The 15939-nt window shown below is 39.1% G+C and overlaps 1 protein-coding gene across 2 annotated transcripts in view; it reads left to right on the top strand.

Moving 5' to 3' along the window:
- The window catches only part of BMPR2 (bone morphogenetic protein receptor type 2), a 108863-nt gene extending 93148 nt beyond the window's left edge, over positions 1-15715 (top strand). Inside the window, exons 10-13 of one of the 2 annotated variants that reach the window (XM_042041394.1) lie at positions 786-922; positions 4558-4730; positions 5266-6527; positions 8194-15715. In XM_042041394.1, the coding sequence (XP_041897328.1) occupies positions 786-922; positions 4558-4730; positions 5266-6527; positions 8194-8444 (1823 nt within the window). In that variant the 3' untranslated portion in view covers positions 8445-15715. Of the gene's footprint in view, positions 1-785; positions 923-4557; positions 4731-5265; positions 6528-7856 lie in introns of both variants that reach the window. The other variant, XM_042041395.1, reaches the window with a different exon arrangement.
- The last annotated feature ends 224 nt before the right edge of the window (positions 15716-15939 follow it).

Here is a 15939-nt window from a genome sequence, read left to right as displayed (position 1 = left end):
TCTGAGGGGGAGGCGTGCTTCCTGCTGAAAGGCTTGGTATTACCTGTTCAGGCGGTTTGCAGGCCTCGTGCTGAGTGCCATTTGAGCGTTATTGTTGTTGTTATTATTGTCCAGAGTTTAAAAACATCGAGAGTTAGACTGATGGCAAAGGCATTGTTTCCAGTTCTTAGAACTGACAGAAGTGCCTGAAGTGTGTCTTTCAGACTTTTCCTCATGAAAAAACACTATGACTTAATGTAGCCTTTAGTCAGTCATACATATTTATGAGAGTGACATTGAAAATTCAGGGAAAGCCTCCATACCTGTAACACAAACCAAAAGGAAGTAGGCTTAAAATTTACACATGAGATTGTGCCGCATCCACCATCTTCTTCCCAAACTACAAGAATGAATCTAAAATGCAGCATTCTCTCTACAGTCAAACAGCTGTACTTTATCTGCAGAGGCTTGTAATCTTGCTGGGCTTCCTCCTGAATGAAGTACATGAATATAATCAGTCAGTGGCATTTCACAGAAAGCAGGTGTCATCCTCAGGCTCCAAGACACTCCAAATGTGCCACTGAACCAGTAAAGTCTGAGGATGCTATGCTTTGAAAGGTTGCTGAACAGCACTTAATTCATTTGCAGTTAATTCAGCTTTTTTTTGGAAGTTAAGACTTTGGGGAAAGTGGGGAACATCTCGATAGACAGCAACTTTGATAATGCCTTTCATCAACTCAAAGCCCTTGCTCTGCCTTTTAATCTGTGATTGATTTTTTTTCCCCCTTTCTTTCTTTTGCTAACAGGGGAATCTGTGCCAGAGTACCAGATGGCTTTCCAGACTGAAGTTGGAAACCATCCCACTTTTGAAGATATGCAAGTCTTGGTGTCTAGAGAGAAGCAAAGACCGAAATTCCCAGAAGCATGGAAGGAGAACAGCCTGGTGAGAAAGAGAATATTTTCAAAGAAACAGTGATTAAACCAGCTTTAGGGTGTATTCATTTCTTAAAAACAATTTTTTAGGTTTTGGGGGATTTTTTCCTCTTTGTTAGTATTTAAGGATTGGGAGCTGTTTTCTGCCTGGATTTGTTAAATATTGAATTCAGTTTTTAAAGGTTATTGACATGAAAATTAGATTTCTTTTAAGGAAAAATACTGTTGTTGTTGCTGCATGCTGCAGTGTGATACACCAAAGATAACCTGTTACATTAATTTTTGGACACTACCTGTAGTATTGTGCATGAAGCACCCATGTGTTCTCTGTGTGCTGAATGAGAACCATGAAGCCATTTTTTGCTTTTGACATCTTATAAACTAATAAAACTGAACTAAAATACCAACTAAAATAGCTGGCAAAAATGTCAATATACTCTTCCAAAACTAAAATTGGTAAACATTGTAATAAACTTTTTTGAACTTGTATAGTCCTCAGAATTTGCAGAGGCTAAAGCTTCTAGCAATCATTTCATTATAACTGCATTAAGAATTTTATATGGGTTCATTTGATCTGCAGTTTTTATTTTCAAGACTATAAACATCATAATATTGTTTGTTGTTTTGAATTAGCGTAGCTGTGGCTTAGAGCCTTGCTGCTGCAGGCCAACAAGTTAGAGCAAGTCAGCTGAACTCTGGTGAGAGAGTCTGTGCTTGCTCTCATCTGCAGCAAAGGTCAGGTAATGTGAATCCCCTTGGCTTAGAGGGGGCTGTTTGTCTTTTATTACAAGCAAAGTGAAATGCAAACAGTTACTGGATTCTACCTGATACAAGGTAATATAGCTTAGTTGCAACTATGAAAATGGTATATTTGACTTATTTGAAAAGATATTTCCAGTTATTCCCTTGTTGAAATTACGCCCTTCAATCTTCAGAGACTTTGGTGGTTGATAAGTTTGTAGCTACTGTGCAGACCAGGAGGAGCCCAAGGCCTCACCTGTGCTCGTGCTTGTAAATACGTAGGAACCTGCTTTCAGAGAGGAGCATAGCCTGCAGTGGTACACTGCAGTAAAACATGTCGAAACCGAGCTGAGAGCTTCCAAGAGAGGTTCTTTTATTACAAACTTTTGCCCAGCCAGTCATGGGGGCAAAGGGGGAGAAGAGGAAAAAAAAGGAATCAGTGCCCAAAGTGTATATGAAATCAAACAACAGCTGTTTCAACTATAACCATGTTGGCAAATGCAGTGTTGGAAGAACCAAGCTTGACAGCTGTTTCTGAACACAGTTAAAACTAAAACAGTTCAAGATCTGTTTTGTTTTGCTGACTACCATTTTAAATGTTAATTATGTTCTAGCAAGCTGATAGACTCCAGCATTATTAGATGACCCCCATATTTAAAATGCCTAACACAATCTTTGTGTTGTTAGTGGTTTTTTTCTGAATAACAAAAATGTTGATAACTTTAGCTCTAAGAATTGATCTACACCATTGCTTTAAGAGAAAAGAATAATAATAAATGTGTGTCAAAGAACTTCCTCCACCCTATGCCAGTCTAAGATAACATCTGAATGAGCACTCTAGGGCAGATAGTGTAGAAAGCTCCAGATAACCTCACTCTGGAGCCAGGTCCCAACCTCCTGTATCTAATGCACATGTAAAAGACTTCTTTCCATTATTTAAAGCTCTGCTGACATGTTGGGTTATAATACCTTCCTCCAAATTCATCCGTGAAAGAAATGCATTTGTCCTTTTCATTTGAGAAACACAAATAAAAAACAATGTTTTATTTTTCATCACATAATTAAGGTACTCAAAAGATGTGGAATCCTGATTTGTGGTTACCTGTGCAGTCTCAGTCTGCTTCTGGAACCATCTATGTTATGTTACAGACCTTAATTAGCAGCATTGTTTTTCACAGTGTAAAGCAACAACCTGAGCAGAGGATGTACATAAAATAATTCAAGGGCTATAAACTGTGTTGAGATGTTACAGTATTCTTGTTTCACTTGCCAGAGTGGGATCCATGCTTGACTTCAGAGGTCAGCACTGAAGGATATTAACAGAATAATAGAGTAATGCAGATTTCTGATCCATTCCATCTTTTTGATGAGTGCTAGTACTTGTAAATAGTGCATTTTAGCATAGTTGTCTTTGAACCTGAAATTAATAGAAAACACATAATTGTGGTAAATGTGATGCTAAAGAACTTCTGTTTTGATAACTGTGTGTACAGTCATTACTGTGTTCCTTTCATGATCCTTAAAACATCAAAAGGAAAGGATCTGCTAGAGGACATACAGTATTAAATTAAACACTGGTTGAAACCTGTAGGAAGGAGTCTTGCAAAGAGGCAAGACAGGACATTAGGGTGTCCACTGACTTAGATACTTGGTCTAAACTGTGGTGAAATCAAGTCCTAAAAGCTGAATGAAGGCATTTTGTTGTGGGAGAGAAAATGGATGCAGTACCCTATCTTGTCCTTGTCCCTGAGGGTGCTTTCTGACTTGTGTCCCTCAGCTAAGGGGAGGGTATTGGCTTATCTGCTCTGTGATCTGCTGTGGGAAGGGAGATGAAAGGTTTGCTTGTGGGGGAGCTCGTCCCCACCTGTGCAGCCAGAGCTGCATCGCCAAGCAGCAGGGATTGCCAGATGCAAGCGATGCCAGGAGCCCACTCTGTGGGTGAGGAGCTCTTGGCTCACACTCAGAGCTAGTCCTGGCTTCCACTGCCGGAAGGGCACAAGGCAGTTCTAGCACAAAGACAGTCAGCAGGGCCCACTGAATGCCGTAGTGCCCAGCTGGGATTATGCGCGATCCTCAGTCCTGGAGAGGTTGAAGTAGGCTGTAGATGTGAGCTGTGCTGGCAAACCAGATCCTCTCCATGGGCCATAGACTGGCAGCAGGGGGGCCATAAACGTCTGCCTGGCTTTTGTACTCCAGATGGAGTGGAAACAGAAGTGTTCAGTGCTTGTAATTTCAGTTGTTTCCTCTTTGGTTCCCTGAACATATGGCAGCATGTTTTAGAGGTCTTGAGCTCTAGTCCTGACTGTACAGTTCATCCCACAGTGTGATGCCAGGAACGCATGTGTGTTTCTGTTTCTCCACCTGTAAAACAAGTGCAACAAAAACCTTCTCCCATGGCACAGACAAATTCATTGATACTTATGAGACATTTGGATGTCACTGTGGTAAATAGAGAAGACAAGGATGATGAAGTGAGCATGGCTGTTATTTGCATACAGTGCGAGGAAGCAAGGCAGTGGCCATTAGCAGAGCTGTGAGGATAACCATGACAGCATTTCCAGAGTGTCAGCAATCCTTAGTACACAGCTCTCATAAGGCAAGGAGATTGAGCTGAGCATGCATCCATCAGAGGGCTGGCTGAAGGTTGTATGGACATTGGTGAATGCAGCTTTTCCTAAGTAAGCGTCTTCCAAGTTGATGTATGTGAGGTGTGATAATATTAGACTTGGATATTGCTATTATTAGGTTAAATTAACTTTGAATGCAGTTGTGTATCTTCTGTTTCTCACTTTCAGCAGCTTGTAACTGTTTTCATGCATGCAGAATGCTGCCATAAAACAGTAAATCAGAAGCACAATGTAAAGGTAAAAAAACTTACGAGAAAAGGATTTTGTCTCCTGACAGGCTGTGAGGTCACTTAAAGAAACAATTGAAGACTGTTGGGATCAAGATGCAGAAGCTCGGCTAACAGCACAGTGTGCTGAGGAGAGAATGGCAGAACTCATGATGATTTGGGAGAGAAATAAATCAGTTAGTCCAACAGTCAACCCTATGTCAACTGCCATGCAAAATGAGAGGTAAGAAGAGAGCACATTTGGGTTTAGTCAGCAGGAAATGCCCAGTGCAGCGCTCAGCTCACTCCAGGACAGAAGGTACAGCTCACTGCACCCATGAAGTGGTGTATGTTACATGACCTAGTCTGCATATGGGTATTGCATGACATCATAATCCCAATTGCTTGTGTTCTTAAGATCTCCTGTGTGTCCCCAGAGTTCAGGCATCTTGTATGTGAACAACTGTATTTCTCACAGAGGGACCTTCTAAACTGAGCTTAGGCAAACTTGGACAAACAGCATATTGGACAAATAGAAGAAAATTACTGTTCTCTTAGGAAACAACATCCATGATGAAATTTTGCCCTAGTAAAACCAGTTTTCTTGTCCCTAGCACTTTTCAAGGAAGTTGCTGAAATATCTCAGTTGGTACTGTATCTATCGTTAGTTTATTCATGAAAAGAAACAGAAAGACACTCAGCTCCCTTAAATGAGAGGCTTTATAGTATGAGGTGATTTTTACATATATGATCTTAATATCACTTATTTTTTCTTAAAGGAATCTGTCGCATCATAGACGTGTATCAAAGATAAGGCCATATCCAGATTATTCTTCCTCTTCCTACATTGAAGATTCAATCCACCACACTGACAGCATAGTGAAGAACATTTCTTCTGAACATTCAATGTCCACTACACCATTGACTTCAGGAGAAAAGAATAGAAATTCCATTAACTACGAGCGGCAGCAAGCACAGGCTCGCATCCCTAGTCCTGAGACAAGTGTCACCAGTTTGTCCACCACCAATACAACTGGCCTCACTCCTAGCACCGGCATGACCACCATATCCGAAATGCCTTATTCGGATGAAACAAACTTACATACTACAAATGTCATGCAGCCAGGTGGGCCCACCCCTGTTTGCCTGCAGCTAACAGAGGAGGACTTGGAGACAAATAAATTGGATCCAAAAGAAGTGGATAAGAACCTGAAAGAAAGCTCTGATGAGAATCTGATGGAACATTCACTTAAGCAGTTTAGCGGGCCAGATCCGCTCAGCAGCACTAGTTCCAGCTTGCTTTATCCACTGATAAAACTTGCAGTAGAGGTGACAGGACAGCAGGACTTCACACAAGCTAGCAATGGTCAGGCATGTTTGATTCCGGATGTCCCATCTGCTCAGGTCTATCCTCTACCCAAGCAACAGAACCTTCCGAAGAGGCCTACTAGCCTCCCTCTAAACACCAAAAATTCAACAAAGGAGCCACGGTTAAAATTTGGTGGCAAGCACAAATCAAACTTGAAGCAAGTGGAAACAGGCGTTGCCAAGATGAACACTATCAATGCTGCAGAACCTCATGTTGTGACAGTTACCATGAATGGAGTGGCTGGGAGGAGCCACGGCATAAACTCTCATGCTGGCACAACCCAATATGCCAATGGCACGGTGCCCTCTGGCCAGACCAGCAGCTCGGTAGCACAGAGGGCCCAGGAAATGCTTCAGAACCAGTTCAGTGGGGAGGACAGTCGGCTGAATATCAATTCCAGTCCCGATGAGCACGAACCCTTGTTGAGGCGGGAGCAGCAGGTTGGCCACGACGAAGGGGTTCTGGACCGCCTGGTAGACAGGAGGGAGCGACCACTGGATAACGGCCGAACAAACGCCAACAACAACAACAGTAATCCGTGTCCAGACACAGCTGCAGCCAGTATCCAGAATGTAGTGAGGAATCCTGGGCAGACCCAGACTAGAAGAGCACAGAGGCCTAATTCGTTGGATCTGTCAGCCACAAGTAGTTTGGATAGCAGTAGTATGCAGTGTAAGTGCCTGCAGGACTGAAGAGTTTCCCTGACACTTTTCTACCTAATAACTGCATATATCTGCTTGAGTAGAAATTATTTCCGTCTCTCCTCAAAGCATACTTATTAAATCTCATATAAATTTAATTTCTCTCAGCACGATTTCAGTGTTTTTGATAAAGTCCTGTCTCCATCATTTCCAATATATTAGATCACTATCATCCTTCCTCATACACAGAATAAATCTGTCTCTTTCTAACCCATCCACTCTGACTCTAGGTTAACTTCCATTATTCCTTGCAAGATTCCTACCTTTGGTAGCTGCAAAGCATATTGAAAAAGCATCCTATTTTTTTCTGCAAGGGCACATTATACCTTCTTTTCCTTACTTTTCCTCATTCTCTCAAGAATAGCTTTCTCTCAGATGCATTGGTTAAAACAATTTATTATAACTATATGCTTCTTGGTTTTAAAGCAACTGATTTTACTGTATTAGCTCAGTCTAAATGGATGGTCACTCATTTTCTATTTTGCTGTCTGAGCTCCAACAATTAAAACAATTCATCAGTTTGCCATGTGCATAAAAATTAATCCAAGTAATTATAGAGAAGAAATTGATTTTAATAGTCTATTTCAGAAAAACTTTCTAGAGAGTTTTATGGCCAGAGGTCTAAGAGGTTACAATGGGGCTCTCCTTTTTACAGTAAGAATGTAATCATGTAGTTATAGTTAAATTAGGTACATCCTCTGCATTTGAGCCTGTTCAAGCTATTGGAAAGACCTCCTGGTGTGCATTTTAAAGAAAATATAGTTTCAGAAGTCACTGTAGTCTTGAAAGGTGCTTGCAAATCTCGTGACTGTGTTTAGAAAGATGCTGTGATACTAGTGGAGTAAACTGGGGTGCCAGGCATCTTTGGAAATAAAAAGTTTAAAACCAAGAAATGTAGTGGAGTATTCAGCAATGGAATGTTTAAGCCTTCCTTTTAAGTAGGAAACCTTAATTTTTGTCTTAACATGTTGATGTGAGTTGAAATCTTACCGAGATAAAAAATACTATTGCAGTGACTTTCTTTAGCTGAAGGTTAGGTTAAAAGAAGGGGTTGTGTTTTTTAACAATCAGATTTCTACTGCTGAAGTTTTATCGCGATTAAAGTTAGTTTTGTCAGTTTTGCAACCCAGCATTCCAAATCCTGACTTAAGATCTTAACAGAGATTGGACCATTTTGTCTTCAGGTGAAATGCTTTGCCAGGTGGAGTAGGATTAGGTGACCTAACATATAGTTGCACTATTTAAATTTTAGCCTTTGCTGTCCTGTAGTAGCAACATGTTTTTGTACCTCCCATTACAGGTAATATAAGATACTATGGTTGCAAAAGCCCCTCAAATGTCAAATGCTGATTCTCCTGTTTGATGCCAATGTGCATTCCAGGTAACACAAATTACTTCACTGAAGTAATTTCTGACAGAGAACAGAATGTAGCCCTTTGTTTTAGTGGCAGCTGTTGTAGTTGATACACCTGTCATGCCCCTGCCACACAGTTGCTTCTGTGTTTAAAGATTTTTTTTTCCTGTGTTCTGTTTCATATAAGTAACAACCCTGGACCCCAGTCTAATCTTAACCTTCCTCATAATACTATTTTCTATTCTGTTTTTTTTGTTTTGGTTTGGTTTTTTTTGTCCTTCAGTAGGTGACTCCTCACAGGATGGCAAATCAGGCTCAGGAGAGAAGATCAAGAAACGTGTGAAGACTCCGTACTCTCTCAAGCGGTGGCGTCCGTCAACGTGGGTCATCTCCACAGAGCCGCTGCACTGCGAGGTCAACAACAACGGCAGTGAGCAGGCAGTGCCCCCCAAATCCAGCACTGCTGTGTACCTTGCAGAGGGGGGCACTGCCACCACGATGGTCTCTAAGGACGCAGGGGTGAACTGCCTGTGAAATACTTCAGAAGCCGACAAATGACCTTTTTTTTGCATTATTTGAAACAAACATGCAGAAAGACATTTTTAAAAACTGCTTTCTCCTCCTGTCAGCAACCCCTACCAAGGACTCGCTTTAAATAGATTTCAGCTATGCAGAAAATTTGTAGCTTATGCTTCCATATTTTTTATTTTGTTTATTTTTTTGAACGTTTTTGCACTTTTATTTAGTATCGCTAAAGTTAAGTCTGTCTGTTTTGACCACGGAATATATATATGTGTATCAAAGATGTGGTCTCAAAATATTTTTTTAAAAAAAAGTAACAAAAAAAAGTATTGCTGATAATCAGTTTGGACCAGTTTCTTAAGGTCACTAAGATCATAAGCAGACTATAAGACAGGTTTGACTGCAGTGGTGTCTTGTAACCATGTTTTGATTTCTGTGCACAAGCTAGTCTGTATATTTCTATGTTACAAAGTGTATTCTCTTTTGAACCCCTTATTTTCCTTGTGTCATGTTGAAATGTGCAATAGTCTATAGTTCACAGTAGGCTTTATTGAAAAGTGTGTTTCTAAAACTGCCACATGTTCCCATTTTTGTACTTGTTAATTTTTCCTTGACAGTTGAGCAGTCAGCCGGTCATGACAGTGAACTTTGCACATCGTAGCCAGCTTGAAGCAGCTGCCAATATCACATTGTGCTCAGAGGTGACAGTACATGAATTTTCCCCAACTTGAAAGGGCTTTAGAAAAGGAACAAAAAAAAAAAATCTGAGCTCCGTAACTTTCTTTTGATCCTTCCAAATCAAAATGTGTTTCCTTCATAGTAGTAGATGCCAGCCTGTGAAGTTGAGTAACAAAATGCTGAACAAATCTAAGGAAACAGTGTCAGCCATTTTTTCCATTTTATTTTGTGTGCAGTTTCACCCCCTGTATTTATGTAAAACCTTATTTAGATCACTAATGGTGTACATTGAAAAATACATTTTATTCAGAACTGTTAATAATCACCATACTTAAAAGCTTGAGTGAAGATAGGTTGTGAACGTATTTTGTTTACACAGAGAAAAAAATCATGAATCTTACTTGGCACAAAACAGTTTTGTGATGAGGCACAAGTCTTTCCTTATTTACCTCCTTACAGACAGTATGGGCTAAAAATCAGCCTGATTACTTATGCAGGTAGGTGCATCCTGATCAACTGTTGTTGCCAAGTTGAGTTGAAACTCATCCTTCCTTCAGAGTTCTTAGAGGCCCTCATCCATCTTGTTAAAATTTATTGCATGCTTTTAAAATTCATGGGTGTTTGTGGGGGAGGGTTGGGGATTTTTTTCCCCTCTGCTTAGTCCCTTCTTTCAGTTTGTATGCACATTGATTTTAGCTGTCAGTGAATGTGAACGTAATATGTATTCAGATAAATTGTTTTTTCACTATCTCAAGTAAACCTTTCCTTTTTTTGGAGTGATTGGTTTTACTGTCTACTGGAAGAAAATTAATTTTCTTATTAGTTAGACCCTCCTTCCACCTAAGAAATAGCCTTCCACCTGAGAAACATTCTTTCCAATTGAAAACACTTCAGTAAAAACTATTTGGATATAAAAAAGTGTAACACATCAGTCTTTGGTAACAAGCAAAGATTTATCACTTCATCTGAAAACTGGTGATGTTCAAAGAAAGAAAATCAATTTGGTTAGCCTGCCAGACTCCTGTGGCAGGATACTGGCAGCAAACAATTGTCTCCCCCAGCCTGTCTCCTTTCAGCTGACTGAAGCAGATGCTCTCTGCTTTTAAGCTCATTTGTTTCCTTGCCATTTTACCATTTTTTCCCCCTGAGGTAAACTTTGCCAACCCTGTTCTTCTCTATATGTTGATCCAACTAGGCTAATACATGCCTTGCTTACATCTGATTCTTGCTGTTCCCCAAAATCCCTTGCTTGTGCTTGATTGCTATGATTTTCTCTTGTAATGCTTCTTAACATTTCTTAGATTCTAGATATCTCCAAGAGATAGCACTATAAATCCAGACTTTGATTAAGTGTAGTTGTAGAAATACAAGCCACGAGGCACATTTTGAGCTCCCTATGTTCTTCAAGCACCAGTTCAAATAGTACCTCTCATCTCTGAGGCATAATTACGTTTTCTCCCTGTGTAATACAGTTATATCTCTCCTTTTCAAAAATACAGCCTTCTTCTGGTTTGACTTTTAATTCACTCTCTGGCTTCCCATCTGCTGCAGTCTCATGTCCCAGATGCTGAAAACCTGCCAGTTGCTCAGCTGGGTTTCAAGACCTGAATCAGAATTTCTGGCATTCTGTTCACATTGCTCACTGTGGTTCTCTTCTCTTCTGGCCTCCTGTGAGTCTCCGATTGCAGCGCGCGGTGTTGTTTTGTGGTGAGCACTGTAGCGTGGTGTTGAAGGTTCTTCTCTACTTTCCCAATGACTTTGCTTTGCCTTGCATGTATCATCCATCAGCATTTCAGAATGTGGGCTGAAAAGAGTATTTAGGACTCCTACTAACTCAGACTACTCTGGGGAAAGAAGAATTACTTCTCTTGACTGCTGCTTCCTTCTGCTGAGACAGATTTGCACCAGTCTTTTAGCCTTTCTTTGCAGGCCATGCCTTTGTGAGAAATCCAACTTTTTTGTGATCAATGCGATCAAAATGATTTTAATACCAGATGAAAATGTTGTTCTGCAGTTTTCTTTCAACATTCTTAAACAATACTTTTATTTTTTCCTTTGTCTATTTCTATTACTTGCTGGAGGGCCTTTGGAATGAATTATAATTAGTAGCAAGATTGGCTGTGCAATCTCCCACGGATAAATATAATTTGTAACACGATAGAAAAATATACTTTATCACTAAATACCCTATAGATTAAATAGAGAAAAATCTATTCTTTTTTAAAGGTCAGTCAAAGCAAACTCTTAAGTAGGTACCAAAATACTGTAATTTTGCACGGCTAGATGAAATCAGATTAGCAGTTTGGTTTTAATGTTTAATTTAGTAATGCTGGTTTTTTTCTTCACAGTACATAATCCAGTCTCCATAGAATACTTTCTCTGTAAGTTAAATGATACTAAATATTATCTCATGCCACAGGGAATCATCCTTAACCAAGAAAATACATGTAAGAGAAAGAATTCTACAAATCAAACGCAGGGATAGTTGATAAATGTCCTATAAACAAGGAAGACAAATAGGATTTATTTCCTTGTGAATTATGATTTTGCTTTATTTCTTTGGTTTAAAGAAAAAGAAGGAAAATTATGAAAGTTGATAATTTTCTATCAATTTCTCACATATATGGCAGACGAGATAAATACAGCAAAATGAAAATAGAATGGCAGTGTAAATACCTATTAATTGTGCCACTGTCAAATAGGCAATAGTAGAATATTTGTTATGGTAATTTATAATGGATAATTCAAGTAAAATGATAGAGCAGACTTTTGATGTTTGTCTAAATAAGACGAAATCCAAAATATTGCTGGTTATAGAAAATGGCTTACTAGGAGAAGCCAGGAGAGTTGCTTAGGTTAATGCATTGTCTCTTGTTTTGTTTACTGTAATAGAGTTACCAACATAACACGTTTTTTAGAATGTGAATTCCAAAACTTTTGAACAGACATGCCTCATAGTCTTCTACAATTGGTATTTACAGGTCAGATATCTGCAACACTTCCCTGAATTTGTTTATAATGCTTTATAGCTTCATTTGCTAGCCAATTAGTATTACCAAGGCCTTTCTTGAAACTCCAAGATGCACTTAAACTGCACAGCTAAAGTAAAGGGATTCCTAATTTAAAAGAAAACCATCTGATTGTATCATCATTAGAATATTTTCCGGAACAACATTTCCACTCTTGTTTTGCTTTCTTAGTGGCACTTGTTTGTCTCTTGTTTTCATATAGAAAATTACCTAATTTTCAAAGGCAACACATTTTGATTTTTTTCCATGCACTGGGCACAAAACAATGCAAGATAGATGTGGACAAGTTTCAGGAAACAAGCAACAAAAAAAACTCACCTCATAAATATGTTTAGAACGTTTATATCGTCCCACCTGTCACCTTTCTCTAAAATCTAGAATCCTACCTGCCTCAGAGAAGAGAAAAAGAAGTTCTTTAATTGTATGGAGTTAATTATTGGCCCAAACTTAATAGTAATGAATCCTTATTTAAAAATATTTATGTATACGTTGTATATGCCCTAGTTCCAGTGTTCAGTGCATTTTGCTCTAATGATACTCCTTTTTAAAATGTTAAAAACTATACACTAATATAACATTACTGTGTCTATGTTCAGATTATAATTTTCTTTAATGAAAAATACTCAAAAGTTCATAGCCATACTGCCATTGAAATGTTACTGTGGACATTTCTAGCCTAATTAGGGAGAATTTAAAAATTCACATATTTAGTCTATACATTAGAAAGTAATTTTGCTGTAATTTTTATTTGTATAAAAATGATGGCTGGTCCCATTGCTGAAACAGGCTGGGTTTAAGCCATAAAAATAATAATTGCCAAGCACAGTAGCATATAAATGACCTGATGTGTAATTGGAAAATTTGTAGCAGCTCATCAAAGTAAATTGAAATATGATTGATCTGTCTTTGAAAGTTGGATCATAAACTGGACAACTTAGTATTTTGCATAAATTTGGATTATTTGAACTTTTTTGTCTGGTCTCCCTGTACCCATTTTAACACGTGAATATACTAACCTTCTTTTTAAAATGTGCTTACTATTTTTGTTCAACCTCAAGCCTTTCTTCAGTGAAAAAACTATACATATTGCAGTGAAGCCAGATATATATATTTTTATGTAAACTCTCTATGTATTTAGATGCATATGTATGTTGTGTGTAAGTTCCAGGAATAAATTCTGTGAGTTACAGCATCAGATGGTAGCACTGGTAGAAAGTATAATATGGGGGGGTGGGGGGTGGTGTTTCATATGCCATTTTAAAATTGTCTGTGGTGCATCACAGTAAAGCTGGGGTCAGACTGTGACACATAGTCCAGCAGTTCAAGATCTCCCATGACAGACTTGTCACTGATTGATTGGGTGGAATGGATTTATGACAGAGAGAGAGAGAAACCTGGAAATGCACATGACAAACTTTATCTGAAGCTGAGTAATTTAAGATACCTCTCTCAAAAATCAAAAAATAACCCAAAACACTTAACACATGATAATTTTTACAAGGCTTTTTTATGTAGTAGCTATAGTTATGTGCGTGGTTGCAATTTAAATATAGTATTTTAGTCCACGAAATCCAATTACCTTTTAGGCTTCTATATTGTCATATGAAACTGTAGCTATAGAAATACATCCCTTTTTGATCTCACCCACCCCCCAAGTAGGTTCAGTTTTGACATGAAAGAGTAACAAATCAGATTTCTCATTTTGGGGTTTCTTCTGTACTGAGTAAAATTGGAGGCAGAACTTCCATTTCTGCAATAACAGATGTGGGTGCTCCTGCAAATCCAGGTGGATGTTCTGTTCAGCACCGGTGTTTCTGAGGGAATGGGCACCTCATCAGCTCACGGCTGAGCCCAGTGCTCTTGGAATCCAAGAGGAGTCTGCCTTTGACTGTGGGCAAAGGAGGGGTAGGTTCTGCTGGCTGTGGTGGTAAACATTTCTGGGGAGGATTAGCCCTAGGAAAGCTGATGTGGAACGTGGGGACTGCAGGGGGCAGCCCTGGCTCCTGAGCCTTGCCAGGGGTTGCCGAGGGGGGTTTCAGGCTGTCGGGCTGGGTCAGCACAGGGCAGCTGTGGCTTTGTCAAGAAGTGGAACTGCATTGGGGAAGTGGGAGTGGAAGGGTTCAAGATAAAACCTCATTTACACCAAGGCCCTTTAGTGTTGATCTGGGCTCCATGCAGGTCTCTGTTAGCAGTGCATTACTAATACAAATTAGTTCTTATGGCCATTTCTGTTTATTTCACTGTGGTTTAATGTACACGTGTGCATAATAAGGAGGAACTAGTTGGAGTTACGCTAATTCATAGTGTAATCATCCGGTATTTTTCAAAACCTATTGGTGTTTTCATCAGCAATTGTTTGAATTTTCAAGTCATTCAGTTGGTTAACTTCAATGCATACACCATGCTTTCACAGCACAGGAAGGAAGGATTTCTTCCCAGTCCTTGCAAACTACTGCAGATGTATCACTGGAGTGTATCTATCCAGGGGCACAGCATCTCACCTGGTCACTATTTTAAAGCAGAAATAATTAGCCTTTTTAACTTCCTAGTTCCAGGGTCTCCCAGACGTCCACTTTTGTAGCCCATTCACTTGTTTTTAAGACAGCAAACGTGTGAGGTTTATTTCTAGAGCACTTGATTCACTTTCTTTTTTGTGCTTCAGAACTGTATCATGAAGTATCACACTTCAGTCTTGTTTATTCAGAAAATAGTTAATGTTTCTGGTCTTTGTAAGAAGTCACAAGAACAAACAGGCAAGTCCTAGTTATAGCTGACTCATTTGTCACTTTTGAATTTCCTGATTGGTGACTCTTCTCTCTCTTTCACACTGTTGAAATGTATTTAAAACGGTTTGTATGTATATGTTTCTTGTCTGCTTTTTGTCTCTAGAGGAAAGTGTGCTCTATTCACATTTATATAAGCTGGAATCATATTTTACAATCGCTGTTGATTATTTTCCCCCAAATGCAGTATAAGAGGAAAATAAACATGGCAAGAACAAATTTCTAGGGTTTGGTCTTCTGTAAAAGCTGAAATAAGAAGATGTGAAACTGCCATTTTCCTCATGAAAGACTGTAAAGAGAGCATTACTTTCTGAGCGAGCTTTTCTGGGGGAAGAGGGGGAGAAATCCTAGAATATGGAGTCTCATCAGAACCCTTTTGTTAACGGGTATTTTTGGTTTTCCTCTCAAACGACTGAGGAAATATCATGTATGAATTTATAAATAATTGCTTTCAGTTATTTCTTTTGTATAAGCTGCCCAATACCCTTGCTATGCTGTATAAGTTGTGTTTCATGGAACAGTGTGAGTATGAAATAAAAAGCTAATTTTTGGTTTTTAATCATCTGTGGATGCCACTATGAAAGCTGACATTGTTAAAGCCACTACAGAGTTTTCTATGAATACTTGTAAGAATTGCTTTGTTATATATAAACCTAAATAAAGAGATTGTATTGATACAGAGACATTGGATAAGAACATTTAAAAGGCTATTCTTTAGGCCTGAGAGAAAAGGCTTGCTGTAAAAATGGTGCATTATTCCATTTATTAAAGATCATATTAATGACAAAAAGCATGGTCTTTTGTTGGTGGTTCATGTCATTATTGGCCACGAGCAGTAGTATGCTCCAGGAGTGAAAGGAAGAGGAAAACCCCATTGCAGCTGTGTTGGTTGGAGGATAAGGAATTACTTGATGACTAAGGGCTGAATAGGACTTCCAAACAGCTTTGGAATGAGCAGGTCCCACCCTGCCTTGTTCCCAGGTGGTCCTGTGCATTAGGAATCACTGGGACTTGCCC

The sequence above is a fragment of the Corvus kubaryi genome, unplaced genomic scaffold (genome assembly GCF_017639235.1).
Source record: "Corvus kubaryi isolate FWS band 111438036 unplaced genomic scaffold, C.kubaryi_AGA036_p1.0 37396, whole genome shotgun sequence".
NCBI classification, from domain to species: Eukaryota; Metazoa; Chordata; class Aves; order Passeriformes; family Corvidae; genus Corvus; species Corvus kubaryi.
Note: the sequence above shows the minus strand (reverse complement) of the source record. Positions and strands in the feature narration are given on the sequence as shown.